The 15911-nt window shown below is 33.9% G+C and overlaps 1 protein-coding gene across 1 annotated transcript in view; it reads right to left on the reverse strand.

Moving 5' to 3' along the window:
* Window positions 1-875: 875 nt before the first annotated feature.
* LOC149802978 (cadherin-87A-like) overlaps window positions 876-15911 on the reverse strand; it is a 120175-nt gene continuing 105139 nt past the window's right edge. Inside the window, exons 26-37 of the mRNA XM_089952513.1 lie at window positions 14934-15153; window positions 14162-14472; window positions 13314-13571; window positions 12701-12789; window positions 11993-12079; window positions 5741-5809; window positions 5197-5263; window positions 4827-4954; window positions 3804-3838; window positions 2649-2715; window positions 1979-2041; window positions 876-1151 (exon numbers count right to left, since the gene is read on the reverse strand). Coding sequence (XP_089808639.1) covers window positions 896-1151; window positions 1979-2041; window positions 2649-2715; window positions 3804-3838; window positions 4827-4954; window positions 5197-5263; window positions 5741-5809; window positions 11993-12079; window positions 12701-12789; window positions 13314-13571; window positions 14162-14472; window positions 14934-15153 — 1650 coding nt within the window. The 3' untranslated portion in view covers window positions 876-895. The remainder of the gene's footprint in view (window positions 1152-1978; window positions 2042-2648; window positions 2716-3803; window positions 3839-4826; window positions 4955-5196; window positions 5264-5740; window positions 5810-11992; window positions 12080-12700; window positions 12790-13313; window positions 13572-14161; window positions 14473-14933; window positions 15154-15911) is intronic.

Here is a 15911-nt window from a genome sequence, read left to right on the forward strand (position 1 = left end):
ATAAGAATAACAATTTTCCATTAAAATATATTTTACTATTTTAAATAACATACTGAAAGATCGCTCTATTCTAATCTGGTTGCAACATGTTTGGCGAAGATAAACAGAAGAAATACAAAAGAAAAAGCTTTAGTTTCCATGGACGAGATCTAAGGAAGAAAATAACAGTGCGATAAGGCAATGCTTTGTGTAACCTAATCACTTTACAGAATGCAGTGCATCAAACATGTACAACACAAGAACAGTTTTTGCACAATTATGGGGATAGATATAAAATCAATTTTTAAAACATGTTGCGTACAAAAGTTTTTTTCTTCTTCTTCCTTTTATTCCTTTGTAAACATCTCTATCACTGTTAAATATGTACATTCACGTATGGAGCAGCACACACATTAAGAATAGAGCCATAATGAACATTTTAGATGACAATTTGAAATCTACTTATCTGTGTCTTCTCTGTGTGGAACATGTTATCTTAAAACTGACAAACTAGATTTTATCAAATGCAGGTGGGTTAAAAATATTGCATTTACCTTCTGTAAACGTGGTAACGATGAACAGAACATTTAACAAACATGTGCCATGTACATGTAAAGTTCTAGTACTTTATATTTGACATTTAAAGAGCGTTAAGCAGCATAGTACACGGAAGACGAAAATTTAGCCACCTTAGCAAATAAATATTTGATATTGCCACTGACACTGACTCTCGTGTAAACTAATACAACCTGAAATCAAGACGAACATATTCGAAATCGCAAAATAATAATGAGCATATATAATACAATTTGAGCTGCATTTACATTTACTTGGTGAATGTGTTACAAGTAGCATTATAAAAAATTGAAATTGAGGATGAAAGATAGTCAATACTGTAACCTATCATATTTTTATTTTAGATCTCAGAGGTTTCAAGCTCTAATTCATGTAGATGACCATAATTAACAGCTTCACTTGAGTCGCCATGTCTGTGGATGGCTGCCTGTCTTTGAGCTTCATGTTCCCGTAAAGCGGCCTCAAGAGGGTCAATGGTAGGCATGGAATGGTAATCCTCGCAGTACATGTCCAGTGTTGCTTCCCTTTCCTCCAGTTCGTCTTTAAGAGTCTGTCTCTTAGTATCATCAACTTCATTTTCATCCAGTGAATTATGACTGAAATTAAGAAACTGGATATTCATTACAAGGTGTCTACTTCATATAGCATTTAATTAAATAAGATGGCTTTCAAATTTTATGAAGTGAACATTTGACTATATTTTTCTAGTATTCTCAAGATTGTTTGTAGCAAATGAAGTACAACAGATCTATTTTTGCTTTGAGCAGACCAATTTTTAACAGTAACATTTACACTTCTTCAAACCATATCAATAGAAGACATTCATGTACATCTGAGTCGTTTTGAATTTATACAAGTTAGTCATTAAGCAACCTTCTTGAACATCTATTGTTACATACACTTCATGTCTTGCAATACAAGTTGCATTTCAAGTTGAAAACATGAAACAAAATTAGTTATTTACACAGCCTTACTTAGTATTCACATCAAAAGTGGTGAAGTATAGGATGGAAACTATTTCATATGATAGAACATGGCGAAATCAAAAACCATTCAGGAATTAGTTTAAATCAACATAAAACAGAAATATATTACTTTGAAACCGTCGCAAATGACCAGCTTCAAATAGTACTCCCTACTTTTGTAGATTTAGTTCTTTGATTCTTCCTGATAATTTTACACCTTTCCCCTTTGCCAGAGTTTTCGAGGATACTAACTAGTTACTATTGGCGTTTGGGCTATGATTACTTTGATAAGAAAATTTTATTTTACTTTTACGTAGTTTTTTCAACTAAGAAACGAAGATAGTTGTAAATAGCAAACACTTGAAAAATGATTATTGAAAAATGTATTCCTCATTTTTTTATGTTTTGTGTATGTTTCGTGTCCTTAAATTGGATATAGATTTATTACATAAATGTACCTTGTGGCATCGATTTCATCATACCCTGGCGGTGCCGGTTCAACATTCATAAGTGGGTTTTCTCTGTAAAAATCGTACAAACAAGCAAATCTTAGAAACAACTTTTCTTATTTTTAGATGTGAAAAATAAAAAAGCCATATACACGGAAGTTTTTTTAAAATATATGAACTGTTAATTCACACACGCGAGAGACAATGTCATAAAAGCTATAATATACCGATGTAACTGATTTCAATCTCTCTAACAGACGCATTTTCAAAAGTGGCCATGAATTCAATCTTACACAACTACCACATTTTTATCCATTTCTATGCATTTTAAATTTAGTCAGTTGACATGTCCCTCACAGTAGAATAGAGTATTATTCAAATTCCATACGTTGTCACACTGCATTGTAATACATGGGCCACAATGTAGTGGAGTGTTACTAAATTTTATACACGCTGATTATACCGGCATGCAAAAAATTGAAATGCAAATAACAAGTATATTCTATCTCATTTCTTCCCAAATCTATTTGTTCGCTGGAACAGTGAGGTTATCCCACTCTCATGCTGTGAATATTCAATAAACACATCAAAATCTCATTTTATATCGGGATGTCAAAGAAGGTTTTTCAATTTCAAGATTATTTATCTAATTTTGAGTTGTTTTCTTTCTTATGCTTACCTGTTTGCATATTTATTACACCCCGGGGCGGACAAATCAGTCTTCTTCAAGATGTTCATTTCATTCTCTATGGAAATGAAGTATATAGCAATGTTTGTAGTTATACGCAGTAAACATCGCTAGTGTGTTATTTCTGTGTAAAATACTAGTTTAATGACCAATGTGCATTTTTAAAACTACCTTTGATGTTCCAGAGTATTTCTCGTTTCCAAAATGTTAATTATTAAAACTTTTAATTCATATTTTATTATCCTGCAAGGAGTATTTAAATGACGTCAGGTTACTAGAGTGGTTACACTTTCACTGTTGTAGGAATTTCTCGTACTAAAACAGGAATTAAACTCCTTAAGGTATAGATTTTTCATATATATCTTGCGAATATGTACTTCTTCACGAAAAAGAAACTATTTGGAGTTGTCAGATAAAGATGAATAAAAACCGGATCATGACAATAAGCATTAGATCTATGTTACGCAGTAAAGAAATATGAAATTTTACAAATATTGTAATTATATGTCATTTATCTATACCTAAGATATGAAGAGCAAAGAATGTAAAGCAAAGTGATTTTTCTGATTTTATGTGACAGCTCATTTTCGTAAAGACTTCAAAAATCTTAACATTTACTCAGTCACATGGAAAGAAAATTAAAACAGGCATATATATCTAAGGTTTTATCTGAATTGTTTTGTAAATAATGTGTATCGCTTCAGCATAGAAGCCTCGTTAGTCACATGATGCAGGTATTTGCTAATAATTAGCGTGAAGTATTAAAAGTTTTAATCATCCAAAACGTTACAATGTATATAATACTATCATTAGTTTCATAAAATAATTTTCAAGATGTTAGTAAACGTAATTTGTTCAAGCAAATATTTGTAATTATTATGAATCGACGATGCATTAGAAATTGTTTAAATATGAAACAAGGGATAAATGACAACACTTATGATTTTTTTTTCCTATATTCAAATTCAACATTGACATTTTATATTTGGTGAGAAAATTAGATAGGTACATTTAGACTGTAACGGTTCATTGAAATTAAAGACCATAATAAATGATATAATGTGTACAAAATGTAATTGGTGTTATTATACAATTATAGACGCTAATCATTCATAGAGGATAAATTAATTTCAAAGTACATCTTACCCATAGGCATTGTAGCCCTCAGTTTTCTCTTGTATCTAATAAATGAAATTAAATATGTTTTCTTTAGAGCAAGAATACAAAGCATTTGTCATTATATTAATGTATTTAAGTGTTAAATGGAAGTCTTCATTTGAACTGTAAATAATTGTTCTATAAGCAATATATTTTTGGGATGGGATGGCATGCACATCAAAGTATCATGTGTTTCCAAAGTATCTTTAGTACAGTGTGATGCGTTATAAAAACACTAAAATGCAATACGTCGATTACTGTCAATCAAGAAATCAAATTAGCATTACTGTTGCCAACATGATGAAGTTCTCATTATGATGAAATACAATTTAAGAGAGTTATTTCTTTTGGAATATGAATATTGCATATAGTATTTAGAATTATACTTCGTAAACGCCTTTATATTTTCTCTTTCAATTTGTCCCCATATACTCTACAGAAAATTCATATAAAATTAATATCGGTATTTTTACAGTATACATATATGTGTCGTGAAAATGGGAATAAAAAGAAGACATTGCGTTTTCTGAAAGATTGAGACGTGAACTAACTAAACCTTTTAAATATTTTAAGATAAGGAAAAATTATTAAATTAACTCATCTCTGTACTACTAATAACTTATTTTTATATCTGAAGCAAACATACAATATCATTACGGGGCTGTTATCAGAGACAATGATTTAAGACTGTCTCTACAATGAGACTTTTTACATAATATTGTCTTTAACGTCTAGACACTTTGTAAGATGGTTCATTGACAAATTCTCTGAAGTACATCTAATGTAAATAAGTATAAGATAAAGAGTTTTCTTCCGAGACAAAATATATATCATCATTCACAAAGATTACTGCTCTCTCTCTCTCTCTCTACTGATTTGGTAACTAATGCAAGCATTTGAAACATAATTGAAGAAAACACAACTTTATTAGTACAAGCACTTAAGCTAGAGTTACATTTCGTGTAATAAAATAAGTGAAGGGAATATCAACAAAACAATTCTGCTACTGACCTGCTAGAACTGGAAAAAAACATATATCCCCCGATGAGAATCACCAAAGCCAAAAGTGCAATTACTGCTGCCATGACGTATATTGTTTTAGTTGATTCGTTCTCGGGAATACCACTTTTTAGGCTTGACTATGGATAAAGAAAATGTTTTTTTCAACTTTGATTGATCATCTTCTGTATGTATCGTCTGAGCTAATTACTATTGCTATTTGACAATAAATATATGCGGTAAAGCCTGTCAGCAAATATGTAATAAAGAAACTGATAACAAAATGCTACATTGCTAAAAGGAAAGAATCGTTTTATAAGTTTCATATAGCATTTATTCAAGCAATGTTGAAGATATTTCGCCCATTCAGTTTAATGCTTACCTCAATGTTGATAATGCTGTGCCTTATTCGAACATCGTACAATTTGTCAGCATTGATATCAAGCAGTCTGTAAATTAAAAGGTTGGATTGTTTGACAGAATACAATGCATATGTGTGTGAGCTAATGTACATAAATAATGCCATTTTAAAAACATTCAAATCAGAATCAACGTGGCATTAAAACCATGATGTAGCTATTAAATATTATATATTACAGTAAGCTATTGTCAGATTTTACGCGCGTTTTGTACTAAACGCACTGTCTACGATATTAATTGTTACTCCACTTTTGTCTTGCATGTCATTTCTAATTTGGCACGTTATCACACACTTGTATGCACGTATGCTCATATGCCTCAATAAAGCTTTAAGAACTAAAGACATTCGATCATTCGTGTAATTAATCACGGTATGGAACAGGCGGTGATTGTATCATGGACATAAAAATACCAGTCATTACATAAAGAGCAGATTTAATACTAATATGTTTAGCATTTCTAAATTCGTGTCACTGTTCTCTCCTTTGATGCTAAATTAAACAAACCTTTTTGCTTCCTCTGCTGATAGCACTTTATTATTTACAGGATCGTCGATATGGAAAAACAGGTCAGTTCTGCAACATAAGTAAGAAGAGTATCAATAGTAACCTTAACAACATCTGCTAAATATTTTTCATATTCCGAATATCTTTGAAAACAATTATCTATCTATATATCTTCTCTCTCTCTCCCTATATATATATATATATATATATATATATATATATATATATATATATATATATATATATATATATATATATATATATATATTACTCGTTCATGCTTTAAGATCCTGAGGCAGAATCATTTTAATTGTTGTGTTCAGTATTTGATTTAGGTGTAATTCTTTATTCAAATTATATATTCGCTTAAAATACAAGATGATCTTCAATACTATTTTTGGACAGAACTATTAACTTGGAAGTATAGTGAATGCTGACAAGTATATCTTTGATTTTTGTTGTTGAGTTTAATTATAGTGGCATGCGCACAATTATTCGTGTGCCACTTTTTTCTGACTGCACCGCAGCCTGCTAGTTGTTCCTGGGGAAGGTAATGGTGCCACCTCCCTCGGGCTTTTATGGGTTCAAGGTACCCTGATAGTTTGGCCTCAATCTGTGGGTCCATAAAGGTCCCTTACAGTTGAATGGTTGGCTATCGGAAGGAGAGCTCGGGAACGGTCCTGGTTGTTTTACATCGCTGGTTTCTGGTTGCATTTGCCTGATGTTTCTTGCGATTTTGTTTTCTTTCTCAAATGTTCTAAAAAGGGGAGGGGGGTTCTATGCTGTTTATAGAGGTTGTTAGTAGAAATCATGTATGAAAGATATTTTCAAGGTTATTATGGTATTACTAGTCGAGGTCTTTAGGGTGTGCTTCCTACGTTATGTTTTTATAAGTTTTTAGATATTGCCTCTTTACGTTATTTATTTATTAAAGTTTTTATAGAGATTGAATGTTATTTATACTTGATTTAGCAAGACAGTGGAGTCCTAGCCGATTACACGGTTCGTTAAGGACATCTATGACCGGAGTCCTAGCTGATTATTCAGTTCGTTAAGAACATCTAGGACATCCGATTTTGCGGTTTCCTTAGTTTTTGATAGGTGCTTCGTAAGTGAATTATTTATTATTATTTTTATAACATTGAATGATATGTTATGGGATTTTATGTGGTGGCTTCTAAATTTATTTAGCTAGTTACTGGGTCTTTTGGTTTTGTGGGGATAGTAATTATATTTTCTTCCTAAGTCCTGCTCAGTCTATGCATTTATTTATATTTTTATATGCTGATTGTTCATTTTTATTAGAGTCCACAAGCAACTCTGGGTATGTGTGTGGTGATCCAATCTCTTTTTGGTTTTTGATAAATATTTTCCGAGCAGGTTGATATTTTGGGCATATATTGAATACGTGGTGTAGATCTTCGGTTTTGTGGCAGTTAAAGCAGTTAATGGTTGCTGGTTTGGGTCCTATAAACCTTCCAAAACGGCTTGCTAGTTTAGTTTTTCCAAGTTATTATCCTGTTTATGGTTTTCTGTTCTAAATAGGTACCCTTAGGTAGCTGTATGATCCTATCTACGGTTTTTTGGGTTTCATGGTGCTTTTTACCTTTTGTGGAGGAGTTCCAAAAATCTTGCCATGTTTGGTCTATATATGTCTGTGCGAATCTTAGTGCTTTTCTAGAGCTATAGTTAAGCTTGATAGAGTATCATTGTAATTCATTAGAACACTTAAATTGGATATTTACTTAATTTTGGATCGAGACGGATGTTCTTTCTGATCACGACAACGTCAATTCGCTAAGCGATAGATTCAACGTAGGCATACTTCTTGATAGGTATGACAAAATAACTTGCCTAGCGTGTACAACCTTGTCTCGCTATATTACTTTGTTATCATTACCGCGCAGTGTCAACAGAAATGTGCTGAGCGTAGCAATATATTTACAAACACCTCTACAAAGCCCAAACATGTGTCACAATGGGGTCGCGGACATAAATTCCACTTGATCGCTAACCTGTTATTTTTGCACAATAAATACCCAGTTACAAGCTTTATTTAGAGACCCCAGAGCTCATAAAACTGTATATCCTGGTGAACAGCAAAGATGTTCCAGTATTTCTCTCGTGGTCGCTGCTGTATCTTTCCCAATCCCATAATTTCTGTAGCAATGTCGATGTTATCGAGACATGCTTCAATTTAAATGACAGCGATGAGATATCGTGCAATGTTAGAAAGAGCTATTTCCCCGTTGTTCACAAAACCAATTCTGGACACCATCGCGTGTGCCACATGTTTGACGTCGATAAAATCATCGCTGAGTAGAAAATAACGGCTAGCGTCTTGAAATTTTAATTATGTTCATACGCAGTCATTGGGTACTCGTGCGTCATAAGAATAAAATTTATACTCTGTCAGATTCACGTTTCATCACTGAAGCATCGGTGTTAAAAACTGGCTCTGATGTATACACTGACATATCCATGTTTTTTATTTTTGGGGGGTTCGTTTAACTAGACAGCCCAAGCTACCAGATTTACAGTGACATTTGTTCGCTGCTATTACAGGTGGCGACGGTATGTTAAGGGATTGCGCTATTGTTTTCAGGCGTTTTCGTGTAAAGTATTTTATTATGGTTCGGATGTGTGCTGGCATATTTGACGCTCATGTCATGACGCGTGTGGGTGTACTAGCGACACTTGCGAACACTTCACGTATTGTTTGAGCCAATAACTCTTTCAATATTCTTCAGGCCATATTCTAAGGAAACATCGACTTCTTTTTCGCCGATTTGATCCACAATAGGTTTCAATGTCGATCACGCATTTGGTTCTGCGTTTCTGAAAAGACCCACTGAGGCCGTAATACGTACGGTATACATGCAGTCGCGAACTTGATACACTTACGGGTAACACTCTGGAATACACATTAGTAATGATCGCCATTGTAATCGTTGTGTCTGCAATTCAATTTGCTAATAAGCTCGCGTGTGACACGTCAGGCTTGGTTGACAATTCAGCTCGCTAGCGAATCGTAGCCATTCATAAACGATTATGGGTGTACCCTTAAACGGAAGGTTTTGTTCGCAAATCAAACAGGTTGATCACCAGAGACGAGCTCTATCGTAATCTCAGTTGTATTATTACGTTCTAAATACACTGGAGTCGTTGGAGCGGTTGCAATAAGGCCACCCAGAGAAACATCAGGAGAAAAACTATAAAAAATGTACCCTGGCTATGAGGTTTTCTGTACGGAGAATGATAACTATTCCTGATGGCGTAATAAGTTAAATTTAGCGCGACCGTCAAAATGATGATAATGATATTGACAGTATCCTGATTTACCAGTAGCGTTGTATCTGAAATACTGTTCCGGTATATCATACTGGTCTTCGATTCAGCCCAACACGATTCTGATCAGGGAATAGGAAAGATCAATGATGTATCATCCAACGATGGATATTTTAACTGCGGTGTTCGTGGACTTTTATCGCAATCTCGGAGTTTATTTGATTCTCAATTGGATTTATCCGTTGATAGCTTCTATTTATTAAGTGAAATATGCCGATCGCAACCTATGTTTTACCATCAGAAGATGCCAGCCAACTATTCACGGGAAGAACATTAAATGGCGTACAGCGAATATTTGGCAAACTCTTATACACACATAAATGCGCCAGTGTATTTACATTGCTGTGTCCCGGTGGCGCTTTTACAGTGTTAGGAAAATAATTTCATATTCTGCTTTTTTAAATCGATTAGAGGATCGACGGGGTTCTCGGGGTTGTACTAACGACCATGGCATTGCACTTCCCGGTCAATTTGCCTGAGTAAAGACCTTGTCTGCGAAGTTAGATCTATTATTCACTTTAGTAAACGACATCGATCACTTCTTTCATTCAAACCTGTATTTGGTTTTGTCCTTGACGATTTGGTGAGTAATTGCTAACAAATTCCCAATTTTTCGTTCATTACTTGCGACGATGTACTTCAGGCGCGAGGTGATCTGATGTATTTACATACGATCCACAAGTATTTCAGTGGAACAGTATCGCATGAGGCGCCTGCGTTAACTCAAGCACTACAGCGACTTCAAGTTCTCCGCGAGTATATGATATGTCGACTGCATGTTAATCCGTACATGAAGATCACGCAGCGCGTTAAAACAAACATTTATATCGCTTATGAAACCCACGAAGGTAAATGCAACAACTGTAACGGAAAAAAACATTCTCAAAATTTAAGGAGTTAATGACGCCAGAGCAAGCTAAGAAGATGTAGCACAAGGATGCTACAAATGTTGACAAAACAAAAAACGGTATACTTATTTTATCAATGCTGTTGAACCATATATTGGACGAGTTCATTCCAAAAGACTAAGTGTACCCAACGTAGTGTCTAAGGTTGCCGTTCAGGCCACTGTTTATCATATAATGACAAAGAGCGAAACCAGAAAGGCGTTCATTTGGAATGATAGAACCCTGCAATTTTATGGCTGACATTTTCTTCGTACAACGCTTATATATTCACATGCATTTAAAATATTCTGTCTAATCCGATACAATAGCGACGAGCGGTATCACTTAGGTCTATTGTAATGAATCCTTGAGGGAACATTTGCACATGTGAGAAAGCTTTTACATTTATTCCAGTCCATGTCGCCTGCGCAATAGAAAATATTCCTTAACCCGTGTGCGTCAGCACCGTTGAACACCATTAACATGCTGCAGTTGTTAAGTGTAACTTTGTGATCTGTCTATAATGCTGAATAATTCACGTCAACTCCTTTATGTCTTCCGCGGGAAAATATTGTGTCCAATTTGTCTGTTTATTTAGCATCATGTAGTTGTACATTAAAAGGTTGTTTACAGATGTGTCTTTGTCGTCGATAGACGGCACTTTGTTTACGTTCTTGATGATATCAACTTGCTGGGTTGCAATCGTTTCGTCGTAGGTGTTATGACAATTTATTATTACATCGTAATACTTGATTGGCTGAAGATGGTGCGATCAGGTATAATTTATCCTAGGTGATAATATTTAACAACTGTGCTTTTCCCAACTCTAAAAGATATGTGATGAATGTTCGGATATAATTTAGCGGCTCTGGGACATTCTGAAAATTCGATTGCCTCAAGTAAATTATTTTAATTTGACATGGTGTTATTGAACATGCTGTTATTATCGTTATTAAAAAAATAAATCTAAGTTTACATTGTCTTCGATGTTATACACGAATTGTTTTGTTGAAAGTACGACTGGTACTGTGAATGGAAGATCTGCCATCGCGGAAAATCCGCACGTCGTGGTACGAAAGAGATTACAAGTTTGTGGCAAGCAAGTTTGCAGAAACAAATTCTTACATGCAAACAAGTCGTAACAACGCTGTCATATTGGTTACACTTCCACGGCTACCATGTGCACCATATTCTTGAGAAATACATATTCCCAGATATAACTGATATGGACCTGGAACGGATCTATGTGTACGTCTGAACGGACACGACATATCGCGAGCTGGTTTGTATCCAAGAAATCGACTGCGTACATGACTACTTGTTTGGTATTATTTAGTGGAGGGTATTTACTGCTTCTTCCAAACTAGAAGACTACATTGAGCTCTAACAGGAAATCCATTTAGTATGCAAAATGGAGTTGAACCAGTGCTCCCATACGTCAAAAGTGTCTAACAAATAGAGGCTTTATACCATTCATACGTTGAAATTCCTTGCATTAAACTCTGCTGCCGCAAATAAATTCCATGATTATTCTACAGGGGAAGAGACTTAACGTAAGAACGGATAACAGTCTGCTCTTTTACACCATTAAAACGGCGATGTTGCAAACTATATGATATGGATGGTCAGCTGCATTGGCCAATCATGACTTTCATTATAGAAATGTGATATCAATCAATAACACTGATTTTCTGATCGGCCATTATGGTAAATTTAGAGGCCATTATAATCGACCAATATTCGACCAATACGTTTACACAGACTAGAAGTTCTTCAGATTTGAGGAAATCCTCAAGTTTTCATCAGAAATTAAGGAAAGAGTTTTTCACACAGGTCACGATAGCTTAATTTGTTATCTTAAATGGTTGATACGTTTAAGTCATGATAGCTTTAGTTTTATACTTCATTATTGCCAAAATAATCACCTGGACAATCACTGCATAAGAATGATATTTAGTAATATAAATTTGAAAGAGGCATTGTGGGATGTTACGTAAAGCATGGAATAGGTACTTACTTAAATGTTTCTACGCTTCCATCGTCGGTTACATGATCTGCAATGCTATCGTATACAAATGACAAATCCGTCTCCTTACCGCATTCACTGAAACATAGAGATACGCTACTGCTGAAGCCATTCATTAGAAGGGGGATTAGTAATTGAAGAAATGATTAGAAGATTATCTTCCTTTCCTTTGTGTTTGACAAGACTGTGTGCAGAGTTTTGCATACACCACTAGGAATGTGCTTCTCATAACTGGAATTGTGACCCCTTGCTGCTTTTCTCGATATTTCTCTTCTATGAAACCTTTGTGAATCTTTTTCATCAAAATGCAGATCGAAGGGATAACTGAATACCCATCAAATGTTTCATTGTTGTGAAGTCATCAACGTTTTGTAATGATTCTTTTTTTCGTTTCAAGTTACAAATTCAGGAATATGCTTCGACCTTGTCTTCCTTGCTATCTATGTATGGCATCGAGACGATATATAATCAGTTGATACTGGACCAATTTATATCAATCATATGGATAGGGGTACCATCTAAGGTGAAATTATAGACAAGCCATTCGCCATATACTACTAATTTTAATAGCTTTGTTCTATATCTTAAATAATTTCTCGCCTTAATTAAAATACCTTATCAAATAAAATAAACCAAACCAAAATGAAACTATAGTAATTGACGGCAACAAACCTTAATTTCCTTTTAGTAATAGTTTACCTTAGGATTTCATCCTTTTTCAAAGCAACTGTCGTTCGATTTCCCAAAATTGTCATTTTTAAAACTTGCGAATCAGCAATCAAAAATACCTGAAAAAACCGCACTTGTATATATCTTTAGTCGTATTTAAAATATGGAGAATCAAGGAACTGGAGGAAATCCTATTATAAGCAACCATGCATAATATTATGCAATATATTGATACTAGGTAAATAGAAAAATGTTATTATACTTCGGTAATATACACATATAAAGGTGTTTAATGTGTCTAAATGCCTTCATAAGGTACGTGTGATATTTAGTGATGTAAAAAAAACATATAGAAATTAAATTTAAAGAAACTAAACCTCTAATTATGGTTATTCATGTTTTAACTAAAAGTAAAAATACAGGTGACACTGAGTCACTTAGTGAAACATAAAGCACAACTTGAGGAATATTTCGATCAGCTATGTTTTTACAGGGGCAATCAAAATTCGATCAGGATATGCTAGACGATTTTTAAGAAAGAAAAATAAACATTTACTAGCTTTAAAATTAAGAATATTGTTTATGTTCACTTGAAAAGAAAGTCAGGTAACCATTAGCATTTGACAGAGAAACAAATACATACTAGAATGTAAGTGGTGTCATTTCCTGCGCTATCATTCACGCGCACACTCAGATTAAAGAACCCGGACATATCTTGAGTGTACCACATATTGTTTACAATAGTACCATTCCCAGTAACGCATAACTTATCGTTACAGCGCTTTCCACTCGTTTGGCCGTTCAACACCTTTGCTAGCTCTTGTGACAACGTAAGTGAAACCATTTCAAACAACCACTTGTTCATAGCATTCTCTGGCAAGTCCATGTCAGAGACATATTTCTGTGGATAGCATAAAAACAGAAAAATATTTAACGCAAATGTACTGAAAACCTAAAGATTTTAAGAAAGAACTGTTCTGTCACTGTTTCAAATCCACAAATGATTCTGAATAATTTTCATATTTCAAAATACAATTACAAATGCAATAAATCACTGAAGAAGATAATTTTAAAAGCTCTCTGCAAAGAGTGTCAAATTATAACAGATGAGCTTTAATATATTAGATTACTCAATTATATGAAATTCAATTCAACTATTTTCGAATGATTTTTCTGTGAAAAGAGTTATAATAAATACGGACGTTTCTAAAGAAGAATATACCATGAAGACATCCAAGCACGCCTCTTTGCTTCCTTTGAATTAATGGTTGTCCTAAGCTTATCAATTTAATCAATTCAATCAATGCATACATTATGGGAATATTTATATTATACTGATTTGTCCTGACGTTTAGATAGATAGATAGATAGATAGATAGATAGATAGATAGATAGATAGATGGATGGATGGATGGATAGATGGATAGATAGATAGATAGATAGATAGATATAGATAGATAGATATTGACATGTGGATGGGCAGATAATTGCCTTCAATTCCAAAATTTCCTTCTCTGGTTCAGTTTTTGTTCTCAAACCAGCCCTCAGGCCTCTCTTTGTAAAGTTTGGACGGTTGTCATCTATATCCAACACAGTGATGGTGACATTAGCTATATCGGTGAAATTCCTCTGGGGTGTGTAATTTTCTCCGCACTGATCACTTACATTTACAAAAACCGTGCAATCATATACTTGAACTTCAAATGTGATTACTTGCTGGCTTTTATTTTCTCTATCCAAAGCTTTCTTCACCACTATATAACCAGTCTTATTAATTGTAAAGTAATCCCCATAATCGTATCCTGTTAAAAGGGCAAAAAGAAAGAAATGACTCCATTAAATGTTAGAGGAATAATAGTGTTTTACGTTTAAGGTCTTCGAGTAGAGGTATATCAAAAGCTTTCCTTCCAATATAACATGCATCAAAGTGTTTTGTGTTAAAATATATATGAAAGAAACAGTAGATTCAGCCAGTTGATGACATTATATATTACTAATATACTTATATACTACACTATACATTTATCAAAACTTGAGTGAATTGTAAAATACATTTGGTTGCAAATTCAAAACTCTGTATTTATAAAACTCGAGATATAGAAAGAAAATGTGTACGGAACAATGCTTTGATGTCTTTTCAAGGGTTGTTTTTCGAATTATTAAGACTTATTTTCGACGACAGGATCAATTCGTATTTAATATAATTTTGCATACAGTCGGACAAATCAATAAACAGATTGGATTAATAAAAATATAACTTTACGGAGGTCCATCAAATTATAGCATGATGTGTAATTTTTATCCGGATCAGTTGCTACAACTCGCTCTATCGTTTTGTTTTCTTGTCCCTCGTCTACACTGAAACTGAAGCTTCTATGTACGAAACTTGGTGGTTGGTCATTTACGTCTTCCACCAAAATATCAATCGTCACAGGAGGAGATGTAAGATTCGGAATTCCATGGTCAACAGCCATCACCTGGACCTTCAAATTCAATATGTTTATGGGGTCATTTATTAAAATACATTGAGTGTATCGTTATTTTCAGTGTATATTTAGGAATTCGGATCACACCAGACACAGAACAACGATATAATGATATACAAGATAATGAAGGTTAATTGAAGTTGAGGAGATACATTAACTAGTTTAAAAAGTTGTCAAACGTGTGGAGCCTACTCCTTTCTCTTCCGATTTGTACTGATTAAATCAAAACACAATAACATCTACCTAAATCTGATATCACTTTCGACCCACTGTCATCTTGTCTAATAATTGGAACTGACTAAGCTACGTCATGGTACGAACTATTAGCGCTTTTACAGGCTAGGCGTTTAAAATGTGGCAAACAACCAAGCATTGGGAAAGTCGCTGATTGCCGGAAATAAAAGTGACAAATGACCACTACAATAATATTTATAAGGAAACCTTCAGTAAATACTAAAGCTTTTATATAATAAAGCCGGTTTGACGTACGCAATTTGTTTTCGTTTAACGTTTTAATGCCTTGTTTTTCTATTCATTTTTGTATTTCTTTATACATATCAGTTTGATGTATTACTGACCACAATGCTAAAACATCAACAAGTACCATTATATTTCTAGCAAATCATAAAAACAAATTGAAAATGAACTGTACCTGGCCCTTACCAAGCGAAATGTTTTGAATTAAGCGAGTTGTTTTACTTGTATCCCTTATAAAAAAAATTATGATTAGGTACGTTCACCGTAAAAACGAAAAT

Source organism: Sinohyriopsis cumingii, chromosome 3, assembly GCF_028554795.1.
Source record: "Sinohyriopsis cumingii isolate HCF-2022 chromosome 3, ASM2855479v2, whole genome shotgun sequence".
Taxonomy (NCBI): Eukaryota; Metazoa; Mollusca; class Bivalvia; order Unionida; family Unionidae; genus Sinohyriopsis; species Sinohyriopsis cumingii.